General features: G+C 42.9%; 1 protein-coding gene across 2 annotated transcripts; it reads right to left on the reverse strand.

The window, feature by feature from the left end:
• Window positions 1-9,695: 9,695 nt before the first annotated feature.
• LOC125507958 (protein FAR1-RELATED SEQUENCE 5-like) lies at window positions 9,696-14,197 on the reverse strand. 2 transcript variants are annotated; one of them, XM_048672503.1, is made up of 5 exons: window positions 13,906-14,197; window positions 13,617-13,751; window positions 12,778-12,840; window positions 12,410-12,472; window positions 9,696-12,311 (listed from the first exon to the last, which is right to left on the reverse strand). In XM_048672503.1, exons 1-5 carry the CDS (start codon window positions 13,936-13,938, stop codon window positions 10,200-10,202), a joined length of 2,406 nt encoding a protein of 801 aa, XP_048528460.1. In that variant the 5' UTR covers window positions 13,939-14,197; the 3' UTR covers window positions 9,696-10,199. The 2 variants fall into 2 exon arrangements, with proteins under 2 accessions (XP_048528460.1, XP_048528459.1); XM_048672502.1 differs by having other exon boundaries at window positions 12,778-12,858.
• Between the last annotated feature and the right edge of the window lie 429 nt (window positions 14,198-14,626).

Genomic DNA, 14,626 nt, shown 5'->3' on the forward strand with positions numbered 1-14,626 from the left:
TCACAGATGATTTGAGTAGATGTTGAGTATATTTACTTGATGAATCACGAGTCTGAATTATTGAAAGGTTCAAGTAATTTCAGGGTGAAATTGAAAGATCGTCGTGACAAGAGGATAAAAGATCTATGATATGATCATAGAGATGAATATCTGAATTACGAGTTTGGCACAGAATTAAGACATTGTGGAAATTGTTTCAGAACTGATACAGCCTGGAACACCATAGTGTGATGGTGTGTCCGAACATCATAACTGCACCCTATTGGATATGATGCATACCATGATGTCTCTTATCGAATTACCGCGATAGTTTATGGGTTGAGCATTGGAGACAACCACATTCACTTTAAATAGGGCACCACGTAATTCCGATGAGATGACACCGTATGAACTATGGTTTAGAGAAACCTAAGCTGTCATTTATTAAAAGTTTGGGGCTGCGACACTTATGTGAAAAAGTTTCAGGCTGATAAGCTCGAACCCAAAGCGGATAAATGCATCTTCATAGGACACCCAAAACAGTTGGGTATACCTCCTGTCTCAGATCCGAAAACAATAAGGGATTGTTTCTAGAATCGGGTCCTTTCTCGAGGAAAAGTTTCTCTCGAAAGAATTGAGTGGGAGGATGGTGAAGACTTGATGAGGTTATTGAACCGTCACTTCAACTAGTGTATAGCAGGGCACAAAGAGTTGTTCCTGTGGCACCTACACCAATTGAAGTGGAAGCTTGCATGCCTGCAGGTCGACTCTAGAGGATCCCCGGGTACCGAGCTCGAATTCGCCCTATAGTGAGTCGTATTACAATTCACTGGCCGTCGTTTTACAACGTCGTGACTGGGAAAACCCTGGCGTTACCCAACTTAATCGCCTTGCTAGACAACAATGAACCTACGAGCTATGGAGAAGCGATGGTGGGCCTGGATTCCAAAATGGCTCGAGGCCATATAATCCGAGAGAGGATCCATGTATGGAAACAAAGTGTAGACTTTGACAGAATAGCTCGATGGTCGTGAGGCTGTTGAGTGCAGATGGATTTTGAAAGGAAGACGGACAATGATGGTAAATGTCACCATTAAGAAAGCTCGACTTGTCGTTAAGATGTTTTCCGACAAGTTCAAGGGGTTGACTACGATGAGACTTTCTCACTCGTAGCGATGCTAAGAGTCTGTTGGAATTATATTAGCGATTACTGCATTATTTATGAAATCTTGCAGATAGGATGTCAAAACATTGTTTCCTCGACGTTTTTATGAGGAAAGGTTGTATGTGATACAAACCGGAAGGTTTTGTCAATCCTGAAAGATGCTAACAAGTATGCAAAGCTCCAGCAATCCTTCTAAGGACTAGAGTAAGCATCTCGGAGTTGGAATGTATGCTTTGATGAGATGATCAAAGATTTTGGGTTTATACAAAGTTTATGAGAAACTTGTATTTCCAAAGAAGTGAGTGGGAGCACTATAGAATTTCTGATGAGTATATGTTGTTGACATATTGTTGATCAGAATGACGTAGAATTTCTGGAAAGCATGTAGGGTTATTTGGAAAGTGTTTTTCAATGGAAAGCCTGGATTAAGCTACTTGAACATTGAGCATCAAGATCTATAAGGATAGATCAAAACATTTAATGGTACTTTCAAATGAGCACATACCTTGATATGATCTTGAAGGTGTTCAAGATGGATCAGTCAAAGAAGGAGTTCTTGCCTGAGTTGTAAGGTATGAAGTTAAGACTTAAAGCTCGACCACGGCAGAATAGAGAGAAAGGACGAAGGTCGTCCCCTATGCTTAAGACATAGGCTCTACAGTATGCTATGCTGTGTACCGCACCTGAAGTGTGCCTTGCCATGAGTCAGTCAAGGGGTACAAGAGTAATCCAAGAATGGATCACAGGACAGCGGTCAAAGTTATCCTTAGTAACCAGTGGACTAAGGAATTTTCTCGATTATGGAGGTGGTAAAAGAGTTCGTCGTAAAGGGTTACGTCGATGCAAGCTTAACACCTATCCAGATAGCTCCGATAGAGATACCGGATACGTATAATGGAGCAACAATTTAGAATAGCTCCAAGTAGAACAGTTATTTGGAATAGCTCCAAATAGAACGTGGTAGCTACATCTAGGAGATGACATAGAGATTTGTAAAGCACACACGGATCTGAAAGGTTCAGACCCGTTGACTAAAACCTCTCTCACAAGCAACATGATCAAACCGAGAACTCATTGAGTGCTTATCACATAGTGATGTGAACTAGATTATTGACTCTAGTAAACTCTTGGATGTTGGTCACATGGCGATGCGACCTGTGAGTGTTAATCACATGGCGATGTGAACTAGATTATTGACTCTAGTGCAAGTGGGAGACTGTTGGAAATATGCCCTAGAGGCAATAATAAATTGATTATTATTATTATATTTCCTTGTTCATGATAATCGTTTATTATCCATGCTATAATTGTATTGATAGGGAACTCAGATACATGTGTGGATACATAGACAACACCATGACCCTAGTAAGCCTCTAGTTGACTAGCTCGTTGATCAATAGATGGTTACGGTTTCCTGACCATGGACATTGGATGTCATTGATAACGGGATCACATCATTAGAAGAATGATGTGATGGACAAAGACCCAATCCTAAGCCTAGCACAAAGATCATGTAGTTTGTATGCTAAAGCTTTTCTAATGTCAAGTATCATTTCCTTAGACCATGAGATTGTGCAACTCCCGGATACCGTAGGAGTGCTTTGGGTGTGCCAAACGTACAACGTAACTAGGTGGCTATAAAGGTACACTACGGGTATCTCCGAAAGTGTCTGTTGGGTTGGCACGAATCGAGACTGGGATTTGTCACTCCGTGTAAACGGAGAGGTATCTCTGGGCCCACTCGGTAGGACATCATCATAATGTGCACAATGTGATCAAGGAGTTGATCATGGGATGATGTGTTACGGAACGAGTAAAAGAGACTTGCCGGTAACGAGATTGAACAAGGTATCGGGATACCGACGATCGAATCTCGGGCAAGTATAGTACCGCTAGACAAAGGGAATTGTATACGGGATTGATTAAGTCCTTGACATCGTGGTTCATCCGATGAGATCATCGTGGAACATGTGGGAGACAACATGGGTATCCAGATCCCGCTGTTGGTTATTGACCGGAGAGTCATCTCGGTCATGTCTGCATGTCTCCCGAACCCGTAGGGTCTACACACTTAAGGTTCGGTGACGCTAGGGTTATAGAGATATTAGTATGCGGTAACCCGAAAGTTGTTCGGAGTCCCAGATGAGATCCCGGACGTCACGAGGAGTTCCGGAATGGTCCGGAGGTAAAGAATTATATATAGGAAGTGCTATTTCGGCCATCGGGACAAGTTTCGGGGTCACCGGTATTGTACCGGGACCACCGGAAGGGTCCCGGGGGTCCACCGGGTGGGGCCACCTGCCCCAGGGGCCACATGGGCTGTAGGGGGTGTGCCTTGGCCTACATGGGCCAAGGGCACCAGCCCCTAGAGGCCCATGCGCCAAAGGGACAAGAGGAGGGGAGAGTCCTAAAGGGGGAAGGCACCTCCGAGGTGCCTTGGGGAGGATGGACTCCTCCCCCCCTTGGCCGCACCTTCCTTGGAGGAAGGGGCAAGGCTGCGCCCTCCCCCTCTCCCTTGGCCCTATATATAGTGGGGGGAAGGGAGGGCAACCATACCTAAGCCCTGGCGCCTCCCTCTCCCTCCCGTGACACATCTCCCTCCTCCCGCAGCGCTTGGCGAAGCCCTGTTGGAATCCCGCTACTTCCACCACCACGCCGTCGTGCTGCTGGATCTCCATTAACCTCTCCTCCCCCCTTGCTGGATCAAGAAGGAGGAGACGTCGCTGCTCCGTACGTGTGTTGAACGCGGAGGTGCCGTCCGTTCGGCGCTAGGATCATCGGTGATTTGGATCACGACGAGTACGACTCCATCAACCCCGTTCTCTTGAACGCTTCCGCGCGCGATCTACAAGGGTATGTAGATCCACTCCTCCCTCGTTGCTAGATGACTCCATAGATTGATCTTGGTGACACGTAGGAAAATTTTGAATTTCTGCTACGTTCCCCAACAGTCCCGCGAACTCCGATCCAGCAGAGCTTCACGGGAGAGTTCCGTCAGCACGACGGCGTGGTGACAGTGATGATGTTGCTACCGACACAGGGCTTCGCCTAAGCACCGCTACGATATGACCGAGGTGGAATATGGTGAAGGGGGGCACCGCACACGGCTGGGAGAGATCAACTGATCAACTTGTGTGCCTTTGGGGTGCCCCCTGGCCACGTATATAAAGGAGTGGAGGAGGGGAGGGCCGGCCCTCTCTATGGCGCGCCCTAGGGGAGTCCTACTCCCACCGGGAGTAGGATTCCCCCTTTCCTAGTAGAACTAGGAGCCCTTCCAAGTAGTAGGAGTAGGAGGGAAGGAAAGGGAAGGAAAAAGGAGAAGGAAGGAAGGAAGGGGGCGCCCCCCTCCCTAGTCCAATTCGGACCAGCCCATGGGGAGGGGTGCGGCCACCCTTTGAGGCCTTTCTCTCCTTTCCCGTATGGCCCATTAAGGCCCAATACGAATTCCCGTAACTCTCCGGTACTCCCGAAAATACCCGAATCACTCGGAACCTTTCCGATGTCCGAATATAGTCGTCCAATATATCGATCTTTACGTGTTGACCATTTCGAGACTCCTCATCATGTCCCCGATCTCATCCGGGACTCCGAACTCCTTCGGTACATCAAAACACATAAACTCATAATATAACCGTCATCGAACTTTAAGCGTGCGGACCCTACGGGCTCGAGAACTATGTAGACATGACCGAGACACGTCTCCGATCAATAACCAATAGCGGAACTTGGATGCTCATATTGGCTCCTACATATTCTACGAAGATCTTTATCGGTCAAACCGCATAACAACATACGTTGTCCCCTTTGTCATCGGTATGTTACTTGCCCGAGATTCGATCGTCGGTATCTCAATACCTAGTTCAATCTCGTTATTGGCAAGTCTCTTTACTCGTTCCGTAATACATCATCCCACAACTAACTCATTAGTTGCAATGCTTGCAAGGCTTATAGTGATGTGCATTACCGAGTGGGCCCAGAGATACCTCTCCGATAATCGGAGTGACAAATCCTAATCTCGAAATACGCCAACACAACAAGTACCTTCGGAGACACCTGTAGAGCACCTTTATAATCACCCAGTTACGTTGTGACGTTTGGTAGCACACAAAGTGTTCCTCTGGTAAACGGGAGTTGCATAATCTCATAGTCTTAGGAACATGTATAAGTCATGAAGAAAGCAATAGCAACAAACTAAACGATCAAGTGCTATGCTAACGGAATGGGTCAAGTCAATCACATCATTCTCCTAATGATGTGATCCCGTTAATCAAATGACAATTCATGTCTATGGTTAGGAAACATAACCATCTTTGATCAACGAGCTAGTCAAGTAGAGGCATACTAGTGACACTCTGTTTGTCTATGTATTCACACATGTATTATGTTTCCAGTTAATACAATTCTAGCATGAATAATAAATATTTATCATGATATAAGGAAATAAATAATAACTTTATTATTGCCTCTAGGGCATATTTCCTTCAGTTGGTGCCCATTGGCCCCCGAGTGGCCACTGCAATGGAGATCTGGGAGGCCTCGCTAGCACCTCGAGGTGGAGCAAGCGGGCGAGGTGTACATGGTGGAGCTCTACCACATGTACCCGAAGCGCGTCAAGGAGGAGCGCTGGTTGTACGAGATTTACAAGTACGGGGCGACGGAGGGCATCGACCTTTGCTCCAACGACACCAATGGCGACGACGGTGGCATCGGAGCTAGCCAGTGTGGTGCCGGCGATGAGGACGGTGGTGGTGGCGCCGGAGAAGACAAGCTGCTTACCGAATCGTACTGGGAGAGGTTGGAGAATGAGAGAGATAGCCAGTAGTATTTTTAAAGATTTTATGCAATCTAGTTTAAATTTCATTTAAGTTATGTAAAATAGTTGATGCAACTGGTTGAATCGAGTTCGAGTCAAGTTTGATGAAGTTGTTTGAATCAATTTTACACCGAGTTTATGTTAATTTTTTTAAAGTTTATGAGTTCAATTAGAAACGACACTTGGAGCAAATATGCTCCTCTAAAGAATACTCCGATGTATGCTCCTCTAAATTATAGTGGATCGGTTAGGCATGTCCTTAGGATAAATACACTATTATGTCATTCTACGCCACATTTCTTTTTACCTAACTGTTTAAATTTAAATTATTTGAATTGAAATAAAGAATTATTCATTGTCCAAAACAATTTTCAAAGTTTTAAAAAATATTGACTATTTAGAGGGTCAGCCAAAAAGTTTTCCATTTTAAGATCGGAAACCTTGAGTCCGATGCTAATGAGCAACAAGCGCACTCATTGTTCTCCGCCAGCATCCAACACCAGCGCAACGACTCCGATGGTATGGTGGATGCTGAAATGTAACTCGTGCCGATGTAGAGTGGCAGCGGTCAGATCCGCATTGAGACATGGACATCCACCAGAGGGACGTGCCAGTGGTCTAAGATGGAAATACGTCATACCATTTTTGCTAGTGCTTTTTGGCCATGACATGGAGTGTGAGTATTGGTGAAGGAGGCTATCAAACGATCATCAAGCAGTTGACTAAAAACCATTTCATATTGGGGTGAAAACTCTTGTCCCGGCCTTTACTAGTCGGCTCAGTTATGAACAATTTGCGTCCTTACCTTGTTGAAGGTGATGGTGCGAATGCAGTTGATTTAATCATAGATGTTATCTTTATGTGTCTATTATTAAAGGGTACTACGTATGTCTTGGTTTATTGATTCCCTTTGTGTTTTGTGCCAAATTTTGACCATAAATTTAACTAACAAAATGTTAATGCATGTCACGAAAAATTATATCGATGAATTCATATTTGAACATAGTTTCGATGATATTACTTTTGCTATGTATATCTTATTAGTAAAAATTACTTGTGTCCTGTGTCTTCATGCGTGGAGTGTGGCACAAGGTTCTCACGACTTTAGGGCATGAGGCTTGGAAGCCAGCAAGAACGGATCCCCGACCTATTGGAGTAAGCGAGTCACTACAACCCTCTGCACACACGAATGAAAGGACCTCCAAACTATAATGCTACTGATCTGCTAGGAGGTGTGGAAACATCGCAACGTTATCGTTTTTGACAATGCATCACCGGTCATGCACGTAGTGATGAACCAGATCTATAAGGAGGGTAAGGCTTGGCAGAGAGCCGGGTTGCTCCAAGGAGACATGTACCCGTTCTTTCTTAGGTTGTTTAGGTGGGCCAACCGTGAGTAGTCACGTTGTATTCGGCCAAAGGTCAACCTTGTAATTTGGTGGATGGGGTTCTTCCCCTTCTCTTTTATGAATATGTGATACACATGTTTGCGCGTATTCTAGAAAAAAAATATGATCAAAATATGACCACCCATCAAACCTCATCGACTCCTCTCCATCGATTTTTTCAATGAAACCCCACCTCATATGAAAAAAAAAGCTCCCCAAAATCAGAAAAAGAAATGCTCGCTCTCCCCTGATCTGGCAGTCCCCATCATTCCATTCGCCATATCAAGATCTCACCCTCCACCACACCATCCCCTCCATGAGTGTCAGGCCGTTGCCAGATTTCCCTGTCGTGCCGACTCTTTATGCGATCTGACTAAGCTAGGGTGCACGCAAGCGTGTTTTGTGCTTAATGGTACAAGTAGTTTGGCACTCGTTGACGGAGATTCATAGGGATCAAATCGAGAGCACTAGACCGACAGAACAAATCTATGGAATTTTGGGGATAAATTAGGGATCAGAACATGTGCTCTGAACACCAAATGCTACAAACTTAGACTTCCTTTGATTTGGAGGAATTTTGTACAAATTTTATAGGGTAGGATTTTTATAGAAAAAATTCCTATAGAGCTCTTTGGTTTGTGGGAATGGATCCTACTTCTATGGAGGAAATCTTTCTATCCTTCATATTTCATAGAAAAATAAACATTAGCCTAAACTCAATGGAAAAGATCCTATAATGTGAAAGAAAGGACATCTCCTTTCCTATTCCTATTCATAGGATTTGAGAAACATGTCATCTTATTTTCTATGACTTTTCTATTCCTGTAATTTTCCTACCCTATGAACCAAATGAGGCCTTAGGATAGGATCCTTTGGTTTGGAGGAATTTTGTAGGATTTACATAGGACAAGATTTCTATAGGAAAAATTCTTTTAGAGCTCTTTGGTTTGTAGGAATGAAATCCTATTCCTACGAAGGAATTCTTCCTATCCCTCATATTTCATAGCAGTTTTGCTAAAGCACATCTAGATATGCCATAAGTATTGCACATCTAAGTCCTATGTCATTGATTTTGCGTTGAGATTCGTGTGGATATTTTTCTTTTTCTTTTTTCTTTTTTTCTTTATACTTGATTCACTCATTTAGATGTGCAATAACTAGAGCACATCTAGATGTGCCCTAGACACACCCGAAAATAAACATTAGCGACTCAATAGAAAAATTCTTATCCCATGCATCAAATGACATCTCTTTCTCTATAAAAATTGAGATACATGCCATCTCACTTCCTGTGATTTGTGATTTTTCTATTCCTATGAAATTCCTATCCTATGAACCAAAGAAGGCCATAGCCTTTTCTATTCCTATGCATAGAATTTGAGATACATGTTATCTCATTTTCTATGACTTTCTTATTCATATGATTTTCCTATCCTATGAACCAAAGGAGCCCTTAGCAACATCTCTCATCAGGCGGAGGATTGGATCATAGCAATGTCAAGATCACAGGAAGTTTTCGGGGATAGTTCATCAGAACTTGCCTCACACCACGTACGTAGCCAGGAGTATATAAAGCCATCTCTTTTTTCAGGGAAATATATAAAGCCATCTGGTCTCACTGTCACACGGGCCTAGCCACACACACTAAGCAGCCCACTAACCTACAGGGACCAAAACTCTCAAAAGTGATATTCTGATCCCGAGCTCAAATGCACCTTGATGAATAGCAAAATAAAAAAATAAAAAAATAGTTTACTGTCAATTTTTTTTTCAAAAAAATAGTTTAAAAAGTTCAAAAGGTTTTGTATGCTTGGAAAGTCCTATTCACGTTGTAAAATTTCAGCACGAAATGACATTCCTTGTAAGTCATGGCAAAATAGCAAAATCAATACTCCAAAATGTTTTCAAAACTAGAATTTTTAGAGAATCGTTTTTTTTTTGCCATGACTTCCACGAATGTCATTTTGTGCTAAAAAAATTCAAGCATACAAAACATGTGTCAGAGTTTAGCACCAAAACAATTTAGATTTTTAATTTTTAAATATTTTTTGATTTTACTGTTTGTCAAGGTGCATTTAAGCTCAGGAGCATATGCTCCATGTCCCAAAAGTCTACTATATTTACAGACTTAAGCGGAGATCGTAGCAAATCCCATTGGGATGCCCAACATGGCAGAGCAATTGTACATGTGTGCGTAGCGTAGATTTTCCTTATATTATTTCAGTTGTGTTGCAACTTTTAAACACAAAACACGCTTTGAAATACTAGATGAAATCCAACTCTCAACTGATCCAACTTGGTCTTTCACTGAAAAACCAAAAGCTATCAGATTTAACGGTACAAGCTTTCAGAGACGAGCAAAATGCTGGATCAGACATAATCTCAGTCATGGCAGCAGTAGGCCAACAGTATTGCGCATTCAACACAAACTGTATTAACCACATGAACTCCTGGGGCAGATAAACTCACCAGCTCTAATCTCTGGCATTTTGAGATTGCATAGACACTATCTAGTTCTCTTGGACTCTTATCATTATCTTGAATTCTTAATTAGCTAAAATAAACATCCTAACTATTCTATCATCCTGGACATGAGCATCCTCCTAATTCTCTACAGAAACCTGCTGCTGGACATCCTGATTCCCGCACCAAAGACACTGGTGTTCAACACCGGGCTCACTCAAACCTATGAAAACCAGCAAATTCCAAACACCGTAGCAGCGCAAGTCTAGTATCCAGTAGAGGTAGTCAGTTAGTTCAACAAAATGACTTGCATAACAGTAACCCTGCAGTGACGCAGATGCTTCTGTTGCCTGCCCCCTTGTCCACAACACAAGTATAATAATTTTCAGGATTATTTTTGTGCTGTTGCGAAGTTCACCTGAATCTTGTCGACTTCAAGCATGAATGCGTCGTATTTTGCGCCATCGCTGCATATTGTTTTGCCGAGGTCAGCCATTTTAGTCATAAAATTTGTGTATCTCATTGTAGTGTCCATCTGCTCTGAGCATTTTTTCTTGTACTGTTTCTCCTTCTCTTCTCTGAATTTTTCAGTCCATCTGGGCACTATGTACTGCTCTGGTATTTGATTGATTCCAAACTGTGTGAAAAGTCTGAATATGTGGCAGCACAGTATTCCATCCCTGGTAAACTTTGCGCACTGGCATTTGAATGCATTGGGGCCAGATTCAACCTGCACTTCAAAGTTATTTCGATCAAACTCTGGATTCTCATAGTTGAAAACCTTGTTTAGTCGGTACACAGCCCCTCTTTGGACCTCCTGCACATTGAAAGCGGTAGAGTGGAGAAGTTCTCTCTGTACTTTCAGAAATATTTGCCTTGTGTAAATATCAGCTGCATGCTTTTCTATTGGCTGCAATGAAAAGCATGAAGGTACAGTTCCTGTTTGCAGTCTATCTTCTTCATCTGTTTTAGTTATATTCTTATGTATCTCCTCATATCTTTCAATGAACTTCTCTATTCTGTCAATAGAAAGCACATAGTCATTGAATAACAAGTTCATCCCTTCGTCACATCCATGTGATTGGACAAATGGATAGAAATCTTCTCTGAAATAAACAGGCACCCAGTTTTTCCTTCTTTGCCACAAGAGTTGTAGGTATTCGTTTTCACTTGCACCGTATCTCTCAATGAGTGCATCCCACCCTTCTTCAAATTCTTTTTCTGTCAGTGAGTTGTCAATCAAGCTATTCAGGTCTGCTTTTATGTTGCCACTTTCTGCTATGAAGGCTGAAATATTTTGCTGTGCTTTTTCCAGTACATCCCATTTGCACAACCGATGCCTTACTTGTGGCATGACCTCTCCAATTGCTTTTGCCATAGCTTCATCCTGGTTTGTTATAATTGATACTGGCATTTTGTCTTCCATCACATGCAAAAGTGTTTCGAACATCCATTTGTATGTTTCGGCGCTCTCATCATGTAACAAGGCACATCCTAACAAGAGGGTTCTCCCATGGTTATTTATTCCAATAATAGGAGCAAATAGCATGTTATGCCTATCTGTGGTATAGGTAGTATCAAACAACAGGAAATCTCCAAAAATCTCATAATCCATCCTTGACCTCGCATCAGTCCAGAAAACACTCCGAACTATGTTGTCTTCATCTGTTTGCTTCATGCATTGAAAACTTGGATCCTGAAGCTCCTTTTCTTTGAAGTACATCAACATTCTTCCAACATCTGAGTTCTCTTTTCTATGTTGTTCTATACATAGTAAATTGGTCCCATCTTTTTTCTTGAATGGTATGCTTCCAAAGCTGCCTCTCATTCTCCTAAAAATCTTCATAACTTTATTTGGAGGTATCCTAGTTCGTTGCAGAACTTTCAGAAATGACCTTTCTTCGGTTGATATGTGTTTGTGGCTCAAGTAGAATTTTGTGAGGGAAGCACTTGGACATAGCGGATGGTTATGCTCATTACGAACTGTTGTGAACTCCCATTGGCCTTTAGTGAGTTTCACTATTACCTTTGCTTGGCAATTTGTCTTCTCTATAGATTTTCTCTTCCGCTTCCTCTGCAGGTCCGGAGTTGCCCTCAATTTACCACTCCTGTTGCATATGAGGTGAAACTTCTTCCTCATGTAATTTGTACCGCGCTTTGCCTCAAAACCTGTTAGGAGAGCATATGTATTATAGAACCTGTGCGCATCTTCAAGGGTTTGGAATTTCATTCCAGGCTCTGGTTGTTTTGCCATCTCCAATTGTTCAATTTGAGGATAGAAGTATTTTCCGACTTCACTATCTGAGTCACTCCCTGAGCTGCTGTCTGAATCAGTTTCACTGCTGCTATTGTTCCTTAGCATTTCGTTGCTTTCCACAATATCATGTAACTGGTTTTCTTCTTCGGCTTGCTGCAGTGGATGGTAAACTGAGTTGGTTTGTTGATCCTGTCCATCTGCCAGTAGTCCTTCTGTATTCTTTTCAATACTATCTGAAGATGGGTCCTGCATGACAATGAATAACTTATGTTAAGCTACTGTGAAATGCCATATTCAGGTATCTAACTTGGGTGACATGATTATGCTTTGCTCGGTTTGTTTACCTGATCATTATCACCAGCTGGTTGTAGTGTTCCTTCTGTCATTGATTGTTTGCCAACAGGTTCCTGTGTTAGGTATTAATTTGTTTATATGCTGAAGGATGGGATGACTCACGAAATAGAAAAGTGCCATATAATAATCTACACTATAATAATAATTCTCGGTCAGAATTTTGTCTTCCAGTCGAACAATACAAAGACTAATAGACAAATAGAAAAGTGCCATATATTAATTGCTCTAGGTCAGAATCATTACTTCCAGTCAAACAGCACAGAAACTGATGGACTAACAGTTCAATTTCTCCAACTCAAACAAAATGGAATGCATAACAGCCGGAAAGGTCGTAATTATGCTATTTTTGTCTGCATACCTGGTAATTATCACCGGCCGGTTGCAGTCTTCCTTCTGTCATTGATTGGTTGCCAACAGGTTCCTGTGTTAGGTATTTAATCTGTTTAAATGCAGCATGGTAGGATGACTCATGAAATAGAAAAGTGACATATATTAATCTACACAATACTAATCATTCTCGGTCAGAATTTTGTCTTCCAGTCAAACAACACAAAGACTGATAGGCATATAGTTCTTAGCACAAATTCCTTTTTCCATTCAAACAACATAATATGCATAACAGCCACGGAGGGACATATAATTATTACGTTGACAGACACACATTCAGTGGTTACTTATTATCTGCAAAGTCCGTTGGTAATCTCCTCTACAAACATAGTTTTTTGTTGTTTAATTTAGCTGCAGCACAAGCAAGCATAGCTCTATTTCTGTCCAAATCATTGGGCACATATGGTACCCGCATACAGGCACAAACCACCCAGATGCATGTATGCACATACAAACTGAATACTTGGTGCCTACTGGATAGCCTACTGGACACTAGGGCCACAGTGCTGCAAGAGTATAAAGTCACTTCATGTGCATCGCTATGAGATATGAGCATTGCCAGCTATGATAAGAAAACCCATGTCAGCACTTAATACCAATACACATCCTACTGAACTATTTACTTAAGATATGTACCAAATGCATTTAAATTCCTGCAGCCCAACAAGCCCTTAACTCAACAAATTGTCTACGACACAAATAACCATTGCACTTAACATCCTAAGAACTAGCTGTCGCACGGGTCAGCCAGTGGTAGTTTGAACTGACGAATGCACCCAAACACCAAACGGATATATGTTCAAGTGATACCTTTCCACTAGGTAATTCTGTTGCAGGGGAAACTTCATGGTCTACTACATTGTATGCCTTCCTCTGTTCCGTGGAGTTCTCTGCATTTCTTACTTGTGCCTCGTCCAGTTCCGTAACCATGTCTCCCATCACAAACTGTAACAATCCCATCAAGTCAGTTTCATCTACGAATACATCATATAACATCAGTAGCAGACTGTATACGAATTGTGGTCTGGGCCATGGATCAAAGCTACGAACATGTTATTACAGGGAGAATATATATTAATTGTAGGGTTTTAGGGCACACCTTCTGGGTATCAGCACCAGGGCTCGGCGGCATCCGCCGCCGCGCCGCCGAGGGGGGCTAGGCTAGATCCGATTCCCCAACACGAGAGGAGGGGGGGGGGGGGGGGGGGGGGGGGGGGGGGGGGGGGGTTGGCTTGTGGAGCGAGGAGAGGAGGGGTTGGGTCCGAACAGGTAGAGGAAGACTACCCTTTCTGCGGCGAGATGGGGAAGAGGGCGGAGGATAGATGTGCGGCGGCCGCCTGCTGGATAGAGGACCGAGATGGACGAGGGATCTCATGCCCTGCGTTGTGTTTCTCCTTTGGCCCTTGTGCTATGAGGTGGACGTCCGCCGTTTAACTCTCGAGACGCAGATTTTTCGTTTTTTTAAGCAACCATATATACTTATTTCATTAGATTAGACAATCTGTTCACACAGATTAAACATATGGTCATTATACGCGACATAAATGCTTGTCAAACAACTCTGCATAAAGAATTTCACAAGAGGTAAAACTACCATTCCACCCGTGCAGAAACTCATGCCTTGCCGAAACATAGTCCACAAACGTCCTCCACCGTCACGATGGCAATGCCGGAAAAAGATGAGAACAGCCGCCATACCAAGATCTAAGACAGCACAACCGCATACAAAGATGCTTTTTGAGCTGATGAAGCGGGTCGCAACAAGCAACGAGACCAAATCTTTATGGCACGTAGGCGGGAATCTTCCCCGTGGTCACCAG

This window comes from Triticum urartu, chromosome 5 (genome assembly GCF_003073215.2).
Source record: "Triticum urartu cultivar G1812 chromosome 5, Tu2.1, whole genome shotgun sequence".
Classification (NCBI taxonomy): Eukaryota; Viridiplantae; Streptophyta; class Magnoliopsida; order Poales; family Poaceae; genus Triticum; species Triticum urartu.

Bases quoted from the DNA above. Each gene is read 5' to 3' on its own strand.
- LOC125507958 (XM_048672502.1), bottom strand. From the start codon at position 13,938: ATGCCGCCGAGCCCTGGTGCTGATACCCAGAAG. The intron at 13,752-13,905 runs GTGTGCCCTAAA...GGATTGTTACAG, and splicing joins CTGGTGCTGATACCCAGAAG to TTTGTGATGGGAGACATGGT. The intron at 12,859-13,616 runs GTATCACTTGAA...GCATTTAAACAG, and splicing joins CAGAATTACCTAGTGGAAAG to ATTAAATACCTAACACAGGA.